A 17,217-nucleotide genomic window follows, 5' to 3' on the forward strand; every position below is an offset into this window, starting at 1 on the left:
AACAAGCAAACAGGAGAAGATTAGGTTAGGTGGATTTAAAATAATAGTAATAGAATAATCTATAGAAAAACATATATTAGAAGTTTGATTCCACTCACCAAGCAAACTTCTTTACCTACCACACGATCTCTTCTCCCCTCTCTTTATATATATATAGAGACAGAATCTTCTGGCTTTCATGCATCTCAGTCGAGTGTTCTTTTCTCTAGACGTACGTGCCACTACTGCCACCCTTTTGTTTGCCTCTGGGGAACAAACTCAGAATTTATATTCCTCTTAAAAAACACTTTCAAGGTACCTCTCTTTCTTTGTTATATATGATATCTAAGGCCATTTCAGCTGCAAACACATGGCTAACTTCTTTTACCATGTTTTTGTGTTTGCTGCATAATTTCTTTCCGACACTGCAAATGATCTCTTGTTTCACATATATATATACAATATACTTGAAAATCATGTTGCATGTCTGAGTAGTAGTGTCGGTTAATATTTGTTACATTAATATAGAGGATGTGGAAGTTGAAGATAGCCGAAGGAGGGCCGGGGCTGGTGAGCGTAAACAACTTCGTCGGGCGGCAACACTGGGAATTCGACTCTGACGCCGGCACTCCCGAAGAACGTGATCAAGTTGAAAAGGCCCGCCACGACTTCAAGAATAATCGGTTTCGGATGAAACAGAGCTCTGATCTTTTGATGAGAATGCAAGTAGGTTAAAGTATTTGATTAAATGATTAAATTTACTTTTTATTATGAGTTCAAATCTTTAATTAAATATTCTACGTGGTAGGTGATCTCACTTATTAAAAGGAGAATTTGAGTTCACAAATGAAACGAAATGTTAAGTATTAATTGTACGATTAAATTTATCTCTTTTTACCAACTTCAACTTTTAAAACAAGTGATAATTTAATTAACAATACATAGCTATATATCTCTACATGTATGCCTCTTCATTCTCATATAGTTTCTTTGAGAACCATGATAGGCTGTTAGTCTGTTACGGTTAACGTGCCATAGAAGTTACTACTGTTGGTGGTTACTTTCTATGTGGGTTGTATTTTTGTCAACATTGGTTTGTAGTAGATCGGTGAAAATGTATGAATTTAGTGAACCCACGTGTGTGTGTGTTTTAGAAACTAGTATTCTCAAAATTAGGTTAAAGGTAACTTGTATGAAAGTTGCTGCAGAAGAAAATCAGATAAGAAAGACATGAGAACCAAGTATGTTTACCTCATCGTCCCCTGCTCTTTGTATCAATGATAAGATCATATATATGGTTGTGATTTGTGTTAGGATCTAGAAAATTTTGTGAGGACTTTGACTTATTTTTCACTTGGACATTTCTATGTTTGATATGGAAAACTCACAGCTTAGGAAGGAGAATCCATGTCCACCAATTCCAGCGCCAGTGGAAGTGAAAGAAATGGGGGTGATAATAGAGGAAGCAGTGATTACTACAATGAGAAGAGCATTGAGCTTTTATTCCTCCATTCAAGCCCATGATGGCCACTGGCCTGCTGAATCTGCTGGCCCCTTGTTTTTCCTTCAACCCTTTGTATGTTTTTTTCTCACCATTATATATATATATATATATTCTTTGTTTATTTTTCTTTCACTAAGATATAAGAATACCTATGCCTGCATAAATTGTTTGCTAAATCTAACTTAATTTCATAATATTATGATATGTAGGTAATGGCATTATACATCACTGGAGGTCTCAATGCTATTTTTTCACCAGCACACCAAAAGGAAATTATTCGATACTTGTATAATCATCAAGTTTTATTCTTTTTTCTTTCTTTTTTTTTTTTCTTTTTCTTTTTTTTCTTTTTTGAACATAAGTTTGTGTCTTTGAAGTCCTAGCTAGACAACTAAAAAAATTGGCTAATTTTTAAACTTGTGTATTTGTTGGATAGAACGAAGATGGAGGTTGGGGCTTCCATATAGAGGGTCACAGCACAATGTTTGGGTCAGCTTTGAGCTACATTGCCTTGAGAATACTTGGAGAGGGACCTGAAGATGGTGAAGATGGGGCTATGGCTAGAGGCCGGAAATGGATCCTTGACCATGGTGGTTTAGTGGCTATTCCTTCATGGGGAAAGTTTTGGGTCACGGTATATATGACCAGTTGAAAGTTGAAACCATTACCTTATGTTGGTTTTATCTAGCTGACACCTAAAATTATAGGCACAGATTGAAAATTAAAATCAATATTTCATTTTGTTTGCCAATATTTCTTGATAATATGCATATGCATGAGTCTTATTGTTTTATCTGTCGAGTGAAAACTCAAATGTCTCATCTCATGTGAAGGTACTGGGAGTGTATGAGTGGTCAGGCTGCAATCCACTACCCCCAGAGTTCTGGCTTCTTCCTAAAATCTTCCCCATGCATCCAGGTTTTTTCCACTCACATCTTTTTGTTGGAAAGCACATTTAATAAGATAAAGGTGTGTGTATCAAAGAGTTAGCTTTAGTGCTTTTATCTGATACTCAAGGTGTTCATTAATTACAGGCAAAATGTTATGCTATTGTCGCTTGGTTTACATGCCAATGTCTTATTTATATGGGAAGAGGTTTGTTGGTCCAATCACTGGATTGATTCAATCACTAAGACAAGAGTTATATAATGAGCCTTACCATCAAATTAACTGGAATAAAGCCCGGAATACAATTGCCAAGGTTAGTTGAATCTTAATCCTTCTGTATTTCTTTTTGCAATTATAAAGATTCCTGGTGAAATTACTCACCCATGTTGCTAATTTAGGAGGATCTCTACTATCCGCATCCCCTCGTACAAGATATGCTATGGGGATTTCTTCACCATGTAGTCGAGCCAATCCTGAGCTATTGGCCATTTTCAATGATGAGAGAGAAGGCACTCAAAGCTGCCATTGGTCATGTGCATTATGAGGATGAGAACAGCAGATACCTTTGCATTGGAGGCGTTGAAAAGGTCAATAACTAGTGTGCTAGTGTTGCATATGCAATCAATATATATATATATATATATCAAAGTACTTGATATTTTCATTAATGAACTGAATTGTCAAGGTTATTTTTATTGCAGGTATTATGCTTGATTGCCTGTTGGGCTGAAGATCCAAATGGGGAGGCCTACAGGCTTCATCTAGGCAGGATTCCGGACAACTATTGGGTTGCTGAAGATGGCTTAAAAATTCAGGTTCTATATATATGATCACCCCTCGCCTTTCATCTAGACTAAAGAAGAGAATAAATAAGAAAATAGAATATTCTAACATGGTCTTATGTGGAACAAGAACAAACCAATTAATTATCACATCCAGAAACATGTGTTCATGTTAATGTAGTCACATATATACTTGAAGCATTTGCCCAAAAGTCAAGCCTGCAAAATCTTGGTCCATTTAAAATCAAATATTTTATTTTGAAATGTAGTAATAAATGATGTCTGGTTTATCTGATGTAGAGTTTCGGCTCTCAGATGTGGGATGCCGGTTTTGCTATTCAAGCAATTCTCTCTTGTAAGCTAAACGAAGAGTATTGGCCAACACTTCGTAAAGCACATGAATTTGTAAAGGCTTCACAGGTCAGAAATATATGAGAAATATATGATATACTCCTTACATTGTTTTTCCAAAGATAATGCTTTAACATAATAATCATGTTATTTTCTAGGTTCTAGAAAACCCTTCAGGGGACTTCAAAGCTATGTATCGCCACATAAGCAAAGGAGCATGGACATTTTCCATGCAGGACCATGGCTGGCAAGTCTCTGACTGCACGGCTGAAGGGCTGAAGGTAATCCCTCAACTCTATCAAAATACATTACCAAAACTAAACATTCTCCAGGTTTCTTTCAAAGCATAATCTGACATTCGACAAAACCTTCTCTTTTGCAGGTTGCAATCTTGTTCTCACAAATGCCTCCAGACCTTGTTGGGGAGAAAATGGAGACACAGCGGTTTTATGATGCTGTGAATGTCATTCTTTCTCTACAAGTAACAAGTCAACCTTTCAAATTCTATTTTTGACTCAGAAATTAAGGATACATAAAATGTTGTCTGGTTTCTAGCTAAATTATCCAATTCACTTCTGAAACTTTATTATGATTAAGCTTTCCCAAATGCTTCACATGAATAATTGAAATTTCAATTGCCACTACAGAGTAGCAATGGTGGCTTCCCAGCATGGGAGACTCAAAGAGCATATGCTTGGTTGGAGGTAACTTCTCAAAGCTTGACAATTACAAATCGTCATCTTTTATATACTCTGCACTCGTTAACATAATTTTTTGTATCTATTTTCTCAGAAGTTCAACCCCACAGAGTTCTTTGAAGATACCCTTATTGAGAGAGAGTAGGAAATCTTCAACACAACAACATATCTATACAAAGCTATTGCTCATATTTGCTTCCTAACAACAAGGTTGTGTCATGCACCTTATAGGTACGTAGAGTGCACTTCATCTGCAGTTCAAGCTCTGGCACTCTTTAGGAAGCTCTATCCCAAGCACCGGAGGACAGAGATAGACAGTACCATTTACAGGGGAATTCAATACATTGAAGATGTTCAAGAACCTGATGGATCATGGTAATATGTTTTCTTCACACATTAATTATGCTCTATATTAAATTTGGAGAAAATGTTCCAACTCGATCAAAACATTTTCTTTAATATCAAATTGAATAATCAATCAGTTGTCTCCATACATCTAAGATAATGTGACAGTGAAAAGCAGTCATTGATATATATATATATTTTTATAAGATCTGATCTAAGAACTGATTTTCACTACCACATCATCAAATTTTATGGCAGTTGTATTACATTCTACTAAATAGCATTACTCTATAGGAAATGAATAATTAATATTTTAACCTAATTTAAGCATTATTGAAGGAGAAAATATCATTTTTACAGGTATGGCTATTGGGGTATTTGCTACACCTATGGTACATGGTTTGCTGTAGGGGCACTGGCAGCCTGTGGAAGAACCTACAAAAATTGTCCAGCATTGCGCAAAGCTTGTGAATTTTTGCTATCAAAGCAGCTACCTAATGGTGGTTGGGGAGAAAGTTACCTGTCAAGCCAAAACAAGGTATGGAACAGATCTATTCAGTTTGAATTTAGATTCCCGAACTGTAAATATAAAAGAGTTTCTATTGAGTTCATTTGTCCGAACAAAGAAAGCGTTATCCAAGACTAGAGGCGGATACACAACACCTACCCCTGGTAAATTTTTTTTACAATAGAAAATTTTTTAAAATTTTTTTTAAAAAAAAATATTTTGATGCCCAAATTTTCTACTAGCTCCTATAAAATAAACCCAAATTTCATATCTTTGACACTTTTAGCCCCTATAAAACTCAACCAAGCCCAAATTTCATCCCACAAATCAGAGTAAATTGAAGGAGAGTGTGTTTTACACTACTTTTTACCTACGAGGCTACAACAATTTTTTTTTTTTTTGCTTGTTCATTACTTTTGGCTATTACTATACGCCGTGATTCTGTTCTATAAAGCCTGTGATGAAAATTCTTCTGTTTAAACAATGAGTCGTCTTTCACAGGCCGCATCTTCATTATATTTTATTATTTTATTTCTGACTTTATTATGATAAATTCTTAGATCTGCCACTGTCCAAGACCTGTTCAGACAGATGGGTCACATAAGAGCTCTCTCATATATAGAGTCGGAATTACTAACAAGTCAGACAACAAGATTGTTGAGAATTTCTATCCCATAAATATGTATACTATATACGAAACCATATGACGCAAAAAAAAAAATGGAGAATGAAAGGAAAGAACTCAAGTTTGTTTTTTTGTGAAATAGGTTTGGACGAATATAGAAGGCAACCGTGCAAATTTAGTCCAAACCGCGTGGGCCTTGTTGTCCCTCATTGAGGCTGGGCAGGTCGGTGCATCATTTTCTCTTCAAATAGTCAACTATTTGCACTGCACTATAACATAGCATTGCTAATGCTTCATCTATAAGAAGACCAAAGAATGTAATAATATTTCGCTATAGAAAGAAAAAATATTACCAAAAAACTCTACGTGCATGCATATGAACAGAAAAATTAACATCATTTACACAAATAAAGTCAAGAAAGTATGAAGCTTAGATATTCAACTTTTAGGAAATACAAACATACCCATATGTTGATTTTGAATGTTTTCACAACTTTAATTAGGCCGAGATAGACCCAACACCAATTCATCGTGGAGTAAGAGTATTAATCAATTCACAGATGGAAGATGGTGACTTCCCTCAACAGGTAATTCATGTCTGTATATTTAGAATCCAACACATTTAGATAAGTTCACAAAGTTTTCCTACGGTCCATGCTATTAATTAATTAACATGTCTTTAAATTAGCAACGATTTTCACGTGCTTTTGAAGACATGTGTCAATTTAATGAGTAATGCTACTCTTCACACTAATGTATTTTAAATAGCTTTCATTTTCTCTAAATGGTTTACATGGAAAGCCACTCAAAACACTTAACTTTAGCTGGTATAAATTGAGTGTGATAAATAGGTGTGAAGAGTAGCATTTCTTATTTTCTTTCGATCCAATTTAAAGGAAAACTTTATCCATTTAAGTGTATGCAAGTTGGTACTTTTTTTTTTTTTTTTTTTTTTCTTTATCAAAATAATTTTTTACTTATTAATTTATTTTTTCAAGCATGGTATATATATAATCGATGGCTATTGGCAACAGGAAATCACTGGAGTGTTTATGAGAAATTGTACACTAAACTACTCATCATATCGAAACATTTTCCCGATATGGGCTCTTGGAGAATATCGGATGCGAGTTCTGTTTGCATGATAACCTGAATGCTTAAACAAATGATTGCATATTAATTGAACTTCAGGAGCCCAAGTTAGTTTGAAAGAGAATGGTCTCTCTCCAATGCATATGTACAACTTTCATTCAAAGTAACAAATGTTAAGAATGCTTACCAAATAAATGCAGAAAATTCTCTGCTACTTGAAAGGTGTAAATTATGTCGTAATTAGTTTGGTGTGAGACAAACAGCAACTCAATCATGTAATGCAATATAATATTAATATATGTGAGTGTTAAATGTGCAATATCATGCAATATAAACCTTATAGTTTTTTTCAAGTTTTTTTTCTCTTTTTGTTTCTCTTCTAAATTTTGCATGAGGACCATGTTGCATCAATATCTTTGCATATTCAACTTTCAAATAAAGCGCTTGTAATATAGTTATTTTTATTAAAGTATTAATTAAATAATTGAATTCATTATTTTTTTATCAATTTAAATAAATAAGTAGTGATTTAATATGATATTAGAACTTAGGTACTTTTGAATTTAAATCTTAACTCTACAAATTAATTTCTCATTTCAATTAAAATAGCGCGTGTTGTCTTTTGAAATAAATGGTGATTTGACACTTTCGATATTTTAAATTATGCCTTTCTTCCCAAAAAAAAAAAGTTCTCATGTTCTCTTTTTTCGTTATGAGTTATAAAAGCAAACGTAAAGGTAATTTTCTTTTTTTTTTTTTAAAGAGCAAAATCAGTCTATGTAAGTATGTAACTACATTGATTTGCAATAAGCTTCATGCATGTGGTATGCAAAAATAACAAATAAGTCTCTACTATTAACTTATGTACAAAATCTTGGTGGATTCCGTTAGTGAGCCACGTTAGATCGAATTTTATAACGACACTTGTTACCCGTAATGCACATGACACCTACTTAGACCTGATATTATATATACTTATTTGAAATATTTTCTCTTCTTCCGCTCTATTTCAACCCAAAATCTATTATTCATACCACAGAATTATTTGTAAGCCTCAGCTAAATAAATAACCCAACAAAACTTAATAATAAAACACACTTCTTCATTAAAGTACTCTGTAACTATCAAATACAATAAATCAGAAATCCAAATACGTCTCTAAAATATATTCCCCCATGCAGCAGCATAGTCTGGGTCCATTAATATTTAAAAACTATAACTTCAATTGTCTCAAATTCCAACGAATTAAACAAAAACAAACACAACACACTTATTGAAACCTCTAATTCTAATTAGACTCCAAGAACTCCCTCCAAGAGCTACCTGAGTATCTCAACTCGAGGAACCACCAGCTAATTCTGAAAAAATTACAACAAATAAGGATGAGCAAACAAAATTCTTGTTTGTTTAAACAAACTAATTAATGTTTATTTAAAAATTAATTATTGTTTGTTTAAACATTAATTAATGTTTGTTTAAACAAAATTATTGTTTGTTTACAAGAAATGGGATTAGGGGATTTGTAAGTTTAAACAAACTAATTAATGTTTCATATTGCAAATTATTGTGAGCAAACAAAATTCCCATAGAAATATTTTTACAATAAATTTATCCATGGTCACCGTTATATATGCCACAAAGACATCAAATATCACAAATCAGTGATATACTTGCAAAGTGCTTGTAGGTTTAACTTTCCATGTAAAAACCCATCACGAATATTGATAAATTATATTCTTAATAAACTTCGATAATAACCAATTCTCCAACTAAAAATCCATACAAGTATAGATCAAGGGTTTTTTTTTTTTTTTATAAAGAAAAACAAAAAGAGAGTAATACTAAACACACTCCCACTTCTCCAAACTCATTATCGCACTTCTTTAAAGTCATCGATTAAATTACTGTTTAAAAAATATATTAGGTTGGGGGAGGAGGCATGGCCCCCTTCCTCATCATAAGTTAGGAGATAGTGTTTGGCAAACTCTATTCCTTTTGTTACTGTAGCTAACATGGATTGATGTAAGTAAAAAACAAAAAATGTTTGGTATGGAAAAGTAAAAAAGTTTTGTTTGTAGTGATTTTTTTTATTTGAATAATAATAAAAAGTAAATGATGTGATATAAAAAATGAAAATGTGAAAATGGTTTTATATCAGTTTTTTTGGGGAAAAAAAAAAACAAAAAAAAAGCATGAATAATACTGTTGAAAGGAGGGAAAAGGGTTGCCAAACGGGGTCATGCATGCTCCTATGAGCACAGCTATTCAAGATACGGTTGGTGGTGACATACAACGACATTCATGGCATGCTCCATAGCAATTAAGCTAATTAATTTGAAACTTTGGACTAATAAAGTTATGCAACAAAGTACACATTACAGGGAGAAAAATATCGATACAAACAGAAGAAATTAATCAAATGAAATTATATCAGAAATATTAAAAAAAATTAGAAAACCCAAATATATATATTTATAAAAGTTCATAAATATTAAATAAGTTAAATTTTCAAGTTAAATCACGACCCCGAAAGAGACAATCAAAGTTTATAAACATTAAACAACAAAATAAACTGTTTATTCAATCATTCAAATTAATAGTGAATTTATTAACGAAACTGTTATGCACCCTAATGGACAGAAAAGCAACTGCAAGGCTAATAATAATGTGTCTAAACATCTGAACAGTGTCGAAGAGGCAACTGCAAGCCACAGCTGAAATATTCTCATTTTTTATGTTCTTGTAGGATAATGTTATCTCCACACTTGCTATAAATACCGTATTCTTATAGGATAATATAATGCTACTTATTCCATACTACTGTGATTTCATGAAAGATAAAAGGATGAGAATTTTTGGTCTGTCCCACATGTTATCTCGCATGGTACATATTTGTGAGAGACCAAGCTAATTAAGAAAAGAAAAAATATTTTCAGATCAATCCATTGATGACAATAATTTTTTCTAAATAAGTCAATCCATTCAATCAATATCAATATGAATTTTAACTAACAGCCAGTGCTAACAGCAGTAACTAGCCCAGATGGAAATCAAAAATCCATATATGTGGCTGTGTAAACTCTTCCTTCTTCTCTCTGTCTTCAAATTAATTTCAGCACAACTTCTCAATTGAAGTGAATACGCTGCAGAACTGTAAACATTTTGAGACTTTTAGCATAAACAGGAAATATAATGATATATACAGACAGACAGACTACTGCACAAATTTATTAACGAAAATCAACAGGAAATATCAAGTAAACAGAGGAAAAACAGAGGATTACAAAAGTTTAGGAACTTTGGGCTGTGACTCACCTTGATTTCGATTTTTCTAAGAACCCCGCCGGACCCAAAAGCAACCAAAGTTATGGAGAGTGCTCAGAGAGGGAGAGAATAAGAGATGAAGGCTATGGAAATTATGGAATGGTGGATGGAGGCTATGGAGCGTCTGCTGCGTTTGAGTGAGAGAGAAAGAGAGAGGAGAAAAGAAAAGAAAATATGGGGAAAAGCCGTATGTGGGACTCTGTGAGAGAGGGGGGAAAAAATAAAATAAAAATTTGGGGTGCTGTGCAACTTGGGTAGGAGAAAAGAAATTTTTTATTTTTTTTATTTTTTTATTTTTGGAGGGTGCTGGACCTGGGATCTGATCCCCTGAAATCTTCAGGAGATTCCAGATTCTGAAATTATGGGATCCTGACCGTCCACTTTAATCTAAAGGCCAGGATCCTGCCACGTGTCCCACTGAATTAAAAAAATATTCAAAATAATAAAATAATATTTAAAATTTAAAAAGTAATTATAAAAGAAAATAATAAAATTTAAAAACAAAAATAATAAAAAACTTTGGGTGGCCGGCCACCCCATTTTTGGCATTGGGCGGTTGGGGGTGGCCAAAGCCACCACCATGGCCCTTGGGGGTGGCCGATCCACCCCCAAGGACCATGGTGCCACCCCTAACCGCCATTTGGGGGTGGCTCATGGCCCTTGGGGGTGGCCCCCCCCCCCCCCCCCCCAAAGGGCCATGGGGGTGGCCAGCCACCCCAAGTTTTTTATTATTTTTGTTTTTAAATTTTATTATTTTATTATTTTCTTTTATAATTACTTTTTAAATTTTAAACATTATTTTATTATTTTAAATTTTTTTAATTCAGTGGGACACGTGGCGGGATTCTGGCCTTTGGATTAAAATGGACGGTCAAGATCCCATAATTTCAGAATCTGGAATCCCTTGAGGATTTCAGGGGATCCGGATCCCTGGACCTGCTGGTAACATGGGAAAAAGTAGGAGCCGTGTGGAACTAGTTTGGAAAAAAGCAAAAAAAAAAAAAAAAAATTAAATCTTTGGGGGTTGCCACAGCATAACGTAGCTCCGCCACTGTGGTCATTGTATCCCACATAAATTAAGCTTCCATTAGTTTCGACCTAACATTTTTTCTATTGAAAAATCACTTTTTTGGTGTTTAGCGCGTACGAAAAATCACCATATGTATATGGGTTAAATACTCCAAACCCTCCTGGAGTTTTCCAATTTTATTTTTTTCCTCCTAGGGTTTTATTTTTATCACAGGAGGTCCATGTTGTTTTGATAATAGACTAAGTTAGTCCTCCGTCAGTTGACCGTTAGTTGATTTAACGAAATTTCACGTGGACCAATCACATGTTGACACGTAGCATCTACTTAAATTTTTTTTTTTTAATTAAAAAAAAAAAAAAAAAAAAAAAAAGATTGGGGGTGGCTAATACCCACTGGGGAGCCACCCCCTTGGTGCTAAGGGGGTGGCCGAAACCACCCCCAAGGCTCCATGGGGGTGGCCGAGCCACCCCCAGTGGGTACTGGGGGTGGTTTCGGCCACCCCCATCCGGCCAGATGGGGGTGGCCTGGCCACCCCCATAGCCAAAGGGGGTGGCCGAGCCACCCCCAAATGGCCATGGGGGTGGCTCGGCCACCCCCAATCCTTTTTTTTATTTTAGAAAATACTTTTTTTTAATTTAAAAAAAAAAAAAAATTAAGTAAGTGTCACGTGTCAATATGTGATTGGTCCACGTGGAATTCCGTTAAGTCAACTAATGGTCAAGTGACGGAGGACTAACTTGGTCTATTATCAAAACCATAGGAACCTCCTGTGATAAAAATAAAACATTAAGGGGGAAAAAATAAAGTTGTGAAACCCCAGGGACTAATTTAGTATTTAACCCTATATATATTCATTGAATTTAACGACCAGGTCCCGACGGTGACCTAGACGAGTCCCCACGAGGTCCCAACCGAGTTATGGCAGGGTCCTAACCAAGTCCCAACAGGTCCCGACCGAATCCGGACAGTATCCTGACCGAGTTCCAGCGGTGTCCTAACTGAGTCTCGGCAGGTCCCAACAATGTCCTAACCAGGTCCCAACGATGTCCCAACCAGGTCCTGACTGGGTTCCGATCAAGTTCCGACCGAGTCCTGGCAGTGTCCCAGTCAGGTCCTAGCGAGGTTCTTGGTGGGTCTATCGATTTGAGAATGAGATGCTCAAACTAGAAAAATAATTTACAGTTTTCCAAAATGAAAACCATTTTCCAGAAATTAAAGAGGCTTTTCAGTCAAACCGAAAAATATTTTTCGTTTACTATTATTTTTCATTACACCAAACACTAAAAAATTGAAAACCTTTTTCATAAATCATTTTATGCTGAAACAAGCAGAACCTAAGTCTAATCTTAACCATGTATATATAAACACTTGGGTACTCTCCCCTTTCAAGTTGGTTTTAAAAAATGAGTTCTATTAAAAGTTTGTATCAATGTTAAACTTGTTTATGGTACTTCCATGTGAATTTGTAAGGAATTGTAAAACTCCATGCATGTTCCTTGTTATTTTTTCTTTATCTACTTCAGTATTGTAATTATTTTTTGGTGTATATAAGTAAACTATTGTAGTCAGGGTTCGAATTTATAACCTGTACTTTGATACCATGTTAAATCATCAATTTTTCTCCGAGTTTTTTTTTTAATTTAGTCTCGAGGTTTTCAATTTTGCCAATTTGGTCATTGGGTTTTTCTTTAGTTTCAAATAGACCGGGGATAAGCGAGTAAAGAACGCAAGGAACAAACCGTCACTTCGATGTGAACATACACTACAAAAATTTAATTTTTTTGTAACGGGCCGTTAGTGACGTGTCATTAGTAACATGTCTAACGGGTTAAAAAATTGGTCGTAAATTCCACCCTCCTTCTCACCCCTCCCTTCAAAGCCTAAGGCCCAAGAAACGAAATCTTAGAACTAACAAAGGGGAATATATATAACGAAATCTTAGAACTAACAAAGGAGAATATATATATATATAGATAGGAGGTGTCAAGGAAGGCGACACCGAAGTGGGCGGCGTGGTGGATGAGAGCGACCATGACTTGTTCAAGCTTGGGAGGCGGACTTGCCCAAGCAACCAGCCATGTGCCAAATTTATAGCCTCCACTTTAATATAATGTTATTCTAGGTTTCTACGCAATTTTAACTTAGTCCCTAGCTTTTCGATTTTTCCAATTAGGTTTTTCTTTAGTTTCACATTTCATTAACAACTATTCAAGATATTTTTCCCTGACTTAGTGGTATCATACAACCGTGACAATTCCCTTTGCCCTGCACGAGTGGGGCCTCTTACAATCTCCTACTCCTACTGATCCACAATAATTACTTGCTCGGATTACTAGTAATTTTAAAAATAATGTGAAAGACTCCATATGAGACATAATTGTTCAAGTAAGTGGTTGAGCAGTTCAAAATTAATTTGGGCAAATGGATCTCATGTGGAGTCTCTCACATTACCTACCCAAATTACTAACAATACGAACAAGTAATTATTGTTGGCAAGGGATTGTGGGGGATCTAAATTCCCACAATGTAGTAGGTGTCAATGGTGTCATGCACATTCATGGCATGCGTGCAACATATAGCAAGCTAATGGTTAATATAGTCAACAACGTACACGTTGCAAGGAGAAACCTATCAATACAAACAGAACAAATTGACAAAATGAAATCATATCAGAAATATAAAACCAGAAAACCTTCACTAATTATTCTGAAGAGGAGAAAGCCAAACTGGGAACCCCTTTGATGGAACAGGGGCCAACTCGATTTTAATTTTCTCATTGGAAAGAATTGGTTCCCATTTGAACATCTTCACTACGTAATGGAGGAAGACAAGAACAGTCACTCTAGCATACTCCTTTCCTGGGCACATCAAAGGACTTGTCCCAAAAGGAACATATGTGTAAGGAGAAGGTCCATTTTCTTCAAATCTTCTTGGATTAAACCTTTCTGGCTCTGAGAAGTATTCAGAGTTCTTCTGGGTCGAACCCACACTCCAATATATCTGAAAAAAAAAAAAAAAAAAAAAAAAAAAAAAAAAAAAGAAAAAGAAGAAGAAGAAGAAGAAGATAGACAAAATTTGTTATATATAATGGCAAATGAAGAAGATGGATGAAGTAGCTAGAATAGAAGGACATCACTTACCTTCCAACCCTTTGGAATGACATAACCCTCGTAGGAGAAATCTGTCTTAGCTTCTCTAAAAGCACCTTGAACAATTGTTGTATTCCTCATCACTTCGTTCACAAAGTTCCAAGTATACTTCATTTTTTGTATATCATCCCAACATAGCACTTCTCTTGGCTTCATTAGCCCTATAATCTCACTTTGCTCTATCATGCAAAAGAAGTTCTACCAGCTAGTTTTGTATACATGTATGAATCAAAATAAAAACTACAAAGACAGACATGCTTCTTAATTAGGGCTAGTAATTCATGCAGGCATGTCGAGATCGTGGGTCAATCCACACACGAGCCATTTAGTTAACATGTCAAATCTCTCAACCTTGACACGACTTATTTAAATAAACGGGTAACACGACACAATCCGTATAACCCATTTAATAAATATATTATTTGACCAGTTTTGACTTGTATATGATTTAAATGTAAAAATAAAACAAAAATTTAATGAATTTTAAAAATTAATATATATGGGTTTTAGCCTTTTATTGGTTTTCTTTTTTAATAGTAAAAAAATATATAATTTACTTTATACAGGTTATGCGGGTCACCTATAAGTTATGCGAATAAGCCCACAATTGACCCGTTTAATTCAAGTCAACCCGAACTGACTCGAACTAGAACCTGTTAATTTTATGTCAGATTTATGTTGGGTTCGCGGGTCGTATTAAAAATTACTAACCATATTCTTAATACAATGCACAAACAAAAAATAAATACCTCTTACAACTTCATTATAGACATGAGGCATCTCTGCAAGATATTTCATAGAGAGAGTGATAGTGGCAGTCGTAGTGTCATGGCCCCCAATCAGAAATGCCAAAATCTTATCTGCAATCTCCAATTCTGTCATGAACCCATCGTGGTCGCATGGCAAAGCAATCATTTGTGATAGCACATCCTGTGTTGGAGAAGCTAAATTATTTGCCAAGGCTTCCCTCCTCTCCTTCACAATCACATAAATCTCTTTCCTGAGAGCTTCTGCTGCTTTTATTGCATGATAAAATGGTGTACCCGGGATGTTTAAGTGTACAGATAGTATGCCTTTGGTGAGAATATTGAAGTGGCACAAAAACTTGGACAATTTCTCCTTGTCATCGATGCTCATAAATAAATGGCAAGCTAAGGTGAATGTGTGCATTTTCACTAGAGGATGTACCTTAACTTCATTTTTGCCTTCCCAGTAATTCTTGAAGTGGGTTCTTGAAATGGAGTCAATTGATGCCACAAATTTGTGAGTCTCATTGAACTTGAAGAACAAGGATATGAACTTCCTGGCCTTGGCAGCATCATTTTCAATGGGCACAAGTGCTGTGGAGGGGAAGAGCTTCTGGACCGAGGGAGGGCGCCAGCGTATGAACAACTTGCCATCATTTGAAAAGATGAATCTATTTGCAGCAGCACCAGAAAATATGATGAAATTCTCACCAAGAATACAAGTTTTGAAAACTTTTGAGGTGTGTTTGGTTGTTCTCTTTGAGACAAAATTTTCCACTGCTCCCTCTTTCATTGCAGCCAAAAATTGAAGGGTTTCACCAATGATTGGCCAACCGAAACTTCCCGGAGGAATTGTTGGCCGAGTGAAATTTTCTTTGGTTTTATAAGCTAAGGAACAAATACCAAAAGAAATGGAAGAAGCCAAGAATAGGGAAATCAAGAAGAAGAAGAAGAGAAAGAAGAGCTCCATGTTGGGTTGGTAAGTGACATTAGTTTGCTGCTCTTTATAGGATTAAAATGATGCCCCAACATGTAAGGTTGTAAATATTAGGGTACGTTTGGTACACGAATTAACCCCATAGAATGAAATAGTTATTTCATAGTTTAGTAAGTCTTTTAGTCGTGGGAGTAATAGCATATTTAGGATTGTATTAAGAAATAACGATTTTAAAGCCAAAGAGAGCTTTTAAGGAAAAAAAAAAAAAAAAAAAACTTCACTTTAAGTTTTTTTTTTTTAAGTGCATTTTTGTTATTTTTAGAGTAAAAAATGAAATAAGTATTTTTGGAGTTCTTTAGCAAATTAATAGTCCAATTTTTTGTTTGGCACAATATTTAAATACTAAAAATACTTTTTAAGTTCTTTAATGCAATTTCAAATAGACTCTAAATATTTTATAGAAATAACTATTTTTTAAAATGAGAAATAGTTAATCTTGAAATAATAATAATAATAATAATGATGAAGTTCCTAGCCTTGGCAGCATCATGTTCAATGGGCACAAGTGCCGTGGAGGCCACCAAACGTATGAATTTCTCACCAATTTTTGAATACTTTTGACTTTTGAGGAGCGCTTGCTTTTTCTCTTTGAGAACAAATTTTCCACTGCTCTATTAAAGTAGAACGGCACTAGGACAGGCTCATTCCTAGGCGGATTAGGCGGCCATTTAGGGCCCTCAATTAATAAAAAAATATAAAGCCTTTAATATTATTGTCTATATTATTTAATTAAGGCCCCCACTACTTAAACTTTTTGTCTTAAATCTCAAAATATATCAAGCTGGCCTAAGAGATGTATTATTTTAGTAGGATTTTAAGATTATAATTGACAGAAGATTATGCCTCATAAAACGGAGATTACTAGTTTAAATGTCTCTCCCCGATATCAAAGCACCCAAGATGAATCCAATTGTTGGATTCAATTATCTTCACGACTCAGTAGACCTTGAATGCTCTGTGAATGGCACACACAAGGTTGATGAAGTTCGAGTCAGTATGTTGAGAAGTTCAAGTTTACGTACTGGTTTGGTGGTCACACTTTTAGGTTTTTGGGACCTGCGTTGCCCCACGAGGGCCACGACGAATTTTTTTTTTTTTTTTTTTTTTTGAACAAAGACTCGAATATTCTTATTAATAATAAGAATATTCGAATCTCCTATTACACGACAAATCTAACCATCGTGTAATAGGAGATTTCC

The 17,217-nt window shown here is 34.9% G+C and overlaps 2 protein-coding genes across 2 annotated transcripts; one reads left to right on the forward strand and one right to left on the reverse strand.

Annotated features, from left to right (window-relative positions):
- The first annotated feature begins 510 nt into the window (after window positions 1-510).
- On the forward strand, window positions 511-6,825 carry LOC132183717 (lupeol synthase-like). The gene is made up of 18 exons (XM_059597114.2): window positions 511-705; window positions 1,370-1,555; window positions 1,693-1,782; window positions 1,920-2,117; window positions 2,317-2,401; window positions 2,518-2,684; window positions 2,770-2,958; window positions 3,073-3,186; window positions 3,454-3,573; window positions 3,663-3,785; window positions 3,887-3,985; window positions 4,152-4,208; window positions 4,297-4,343; window positions 4,434-4,577; window positions 4,908-5,085; window positions 5,823-5,903; window positions 6,184-6,267; window positions 6,715-6,825. The coding sequence occupies exons 1-18, from the start codon at window positions 511-513 to the stop codon at window positions 6,823-6,825; spliced, it is 2,268 nt and encodes a 755-aa protein (XP_059453097.2).
- A 6,818-nt stretch (window positions 6,826-13,643) lies between these two features.
- LOC148584387 (beta-amyrin 28-monooxygenase-like) lies at window positions 13,644-15,991 on the reverse strand. Its single transcript, XM_088517986.1, has 3 exons — window positions 15,025-15,991; window positions 14,267-14,454; window positions 13,644-14,126 (listed from the first exon to the last, which is right to left on the reverse strand). Exons 1-3 carry the CDS (start codon window positions 15,989-15,991, stop codon window positions 13,824-13,826), a joined length of 1,458 nt encoding a protein of 485 aa, XP_088374112.1. The 3' UTR covers window positions 13,644-13,823.
- Window positions 15,992-17,217: the final 1,226 nt, after the last annotated feature.

Source organism: Corylus avellana, chromosome 7, assembly GCF_965113065.1.
Source record: "Corylus avellana chromosome 7, dhCorAvel1.hap1.2, whole genome shotgun sequence".
Lineage (NCBI taxonomy): Eukaryota > Viridiplantae > Streptophyta > Magnoliopsida > Fagales > Betulaceae > Corylus > Corylus avellana.

Bases quoted from the DNA above. Each gene is read 5' to 3' on its own strand.
- LOC148584387 (XM_088517986.1), bottom strand. From the start codon at position 15,991: ATGGAGCTCTTCTTTCTCTTCTTCTTCTTCTTGATTTCCCTATTCTTG. The intron at 14,455-15,024 runs GTATTTATTTTT...TTTGCATGATAG, and splicing joins CTATAATGAAGTTGTAAGAG to AGCAAAGTGAGATTATAGGG. The intron at 14,127-14,266 runs GTAAGTGATGTC...TTTTTTTTTCAG, and splicing joins TCATTCCAAAGGGTTGGAAG to ATATATTGGAGTGTGGGTTC.
- LOC132183717 (XM_059597114.2), top strand. From the start codon at position 511: ATGTGGAAGTTGAAGATAGCCGAAGGAGGGCCGGGGCTGGTGAGCGTA. The intron at 2,959-3,072 runs GTCAATAACTAG...TTTTTATTGCAG, and splicing joins GCATTGGAGGCGTTGAAAAG to GTATTATGCTTGATTGCCTG. The intron at 4,344-4,433 runs GTAGGAAATCTT...TGCACCTTATAG, and splicing joins GATACCCTTATTGAGAGAGA to GTACGTAGAGTGCACTTCAT.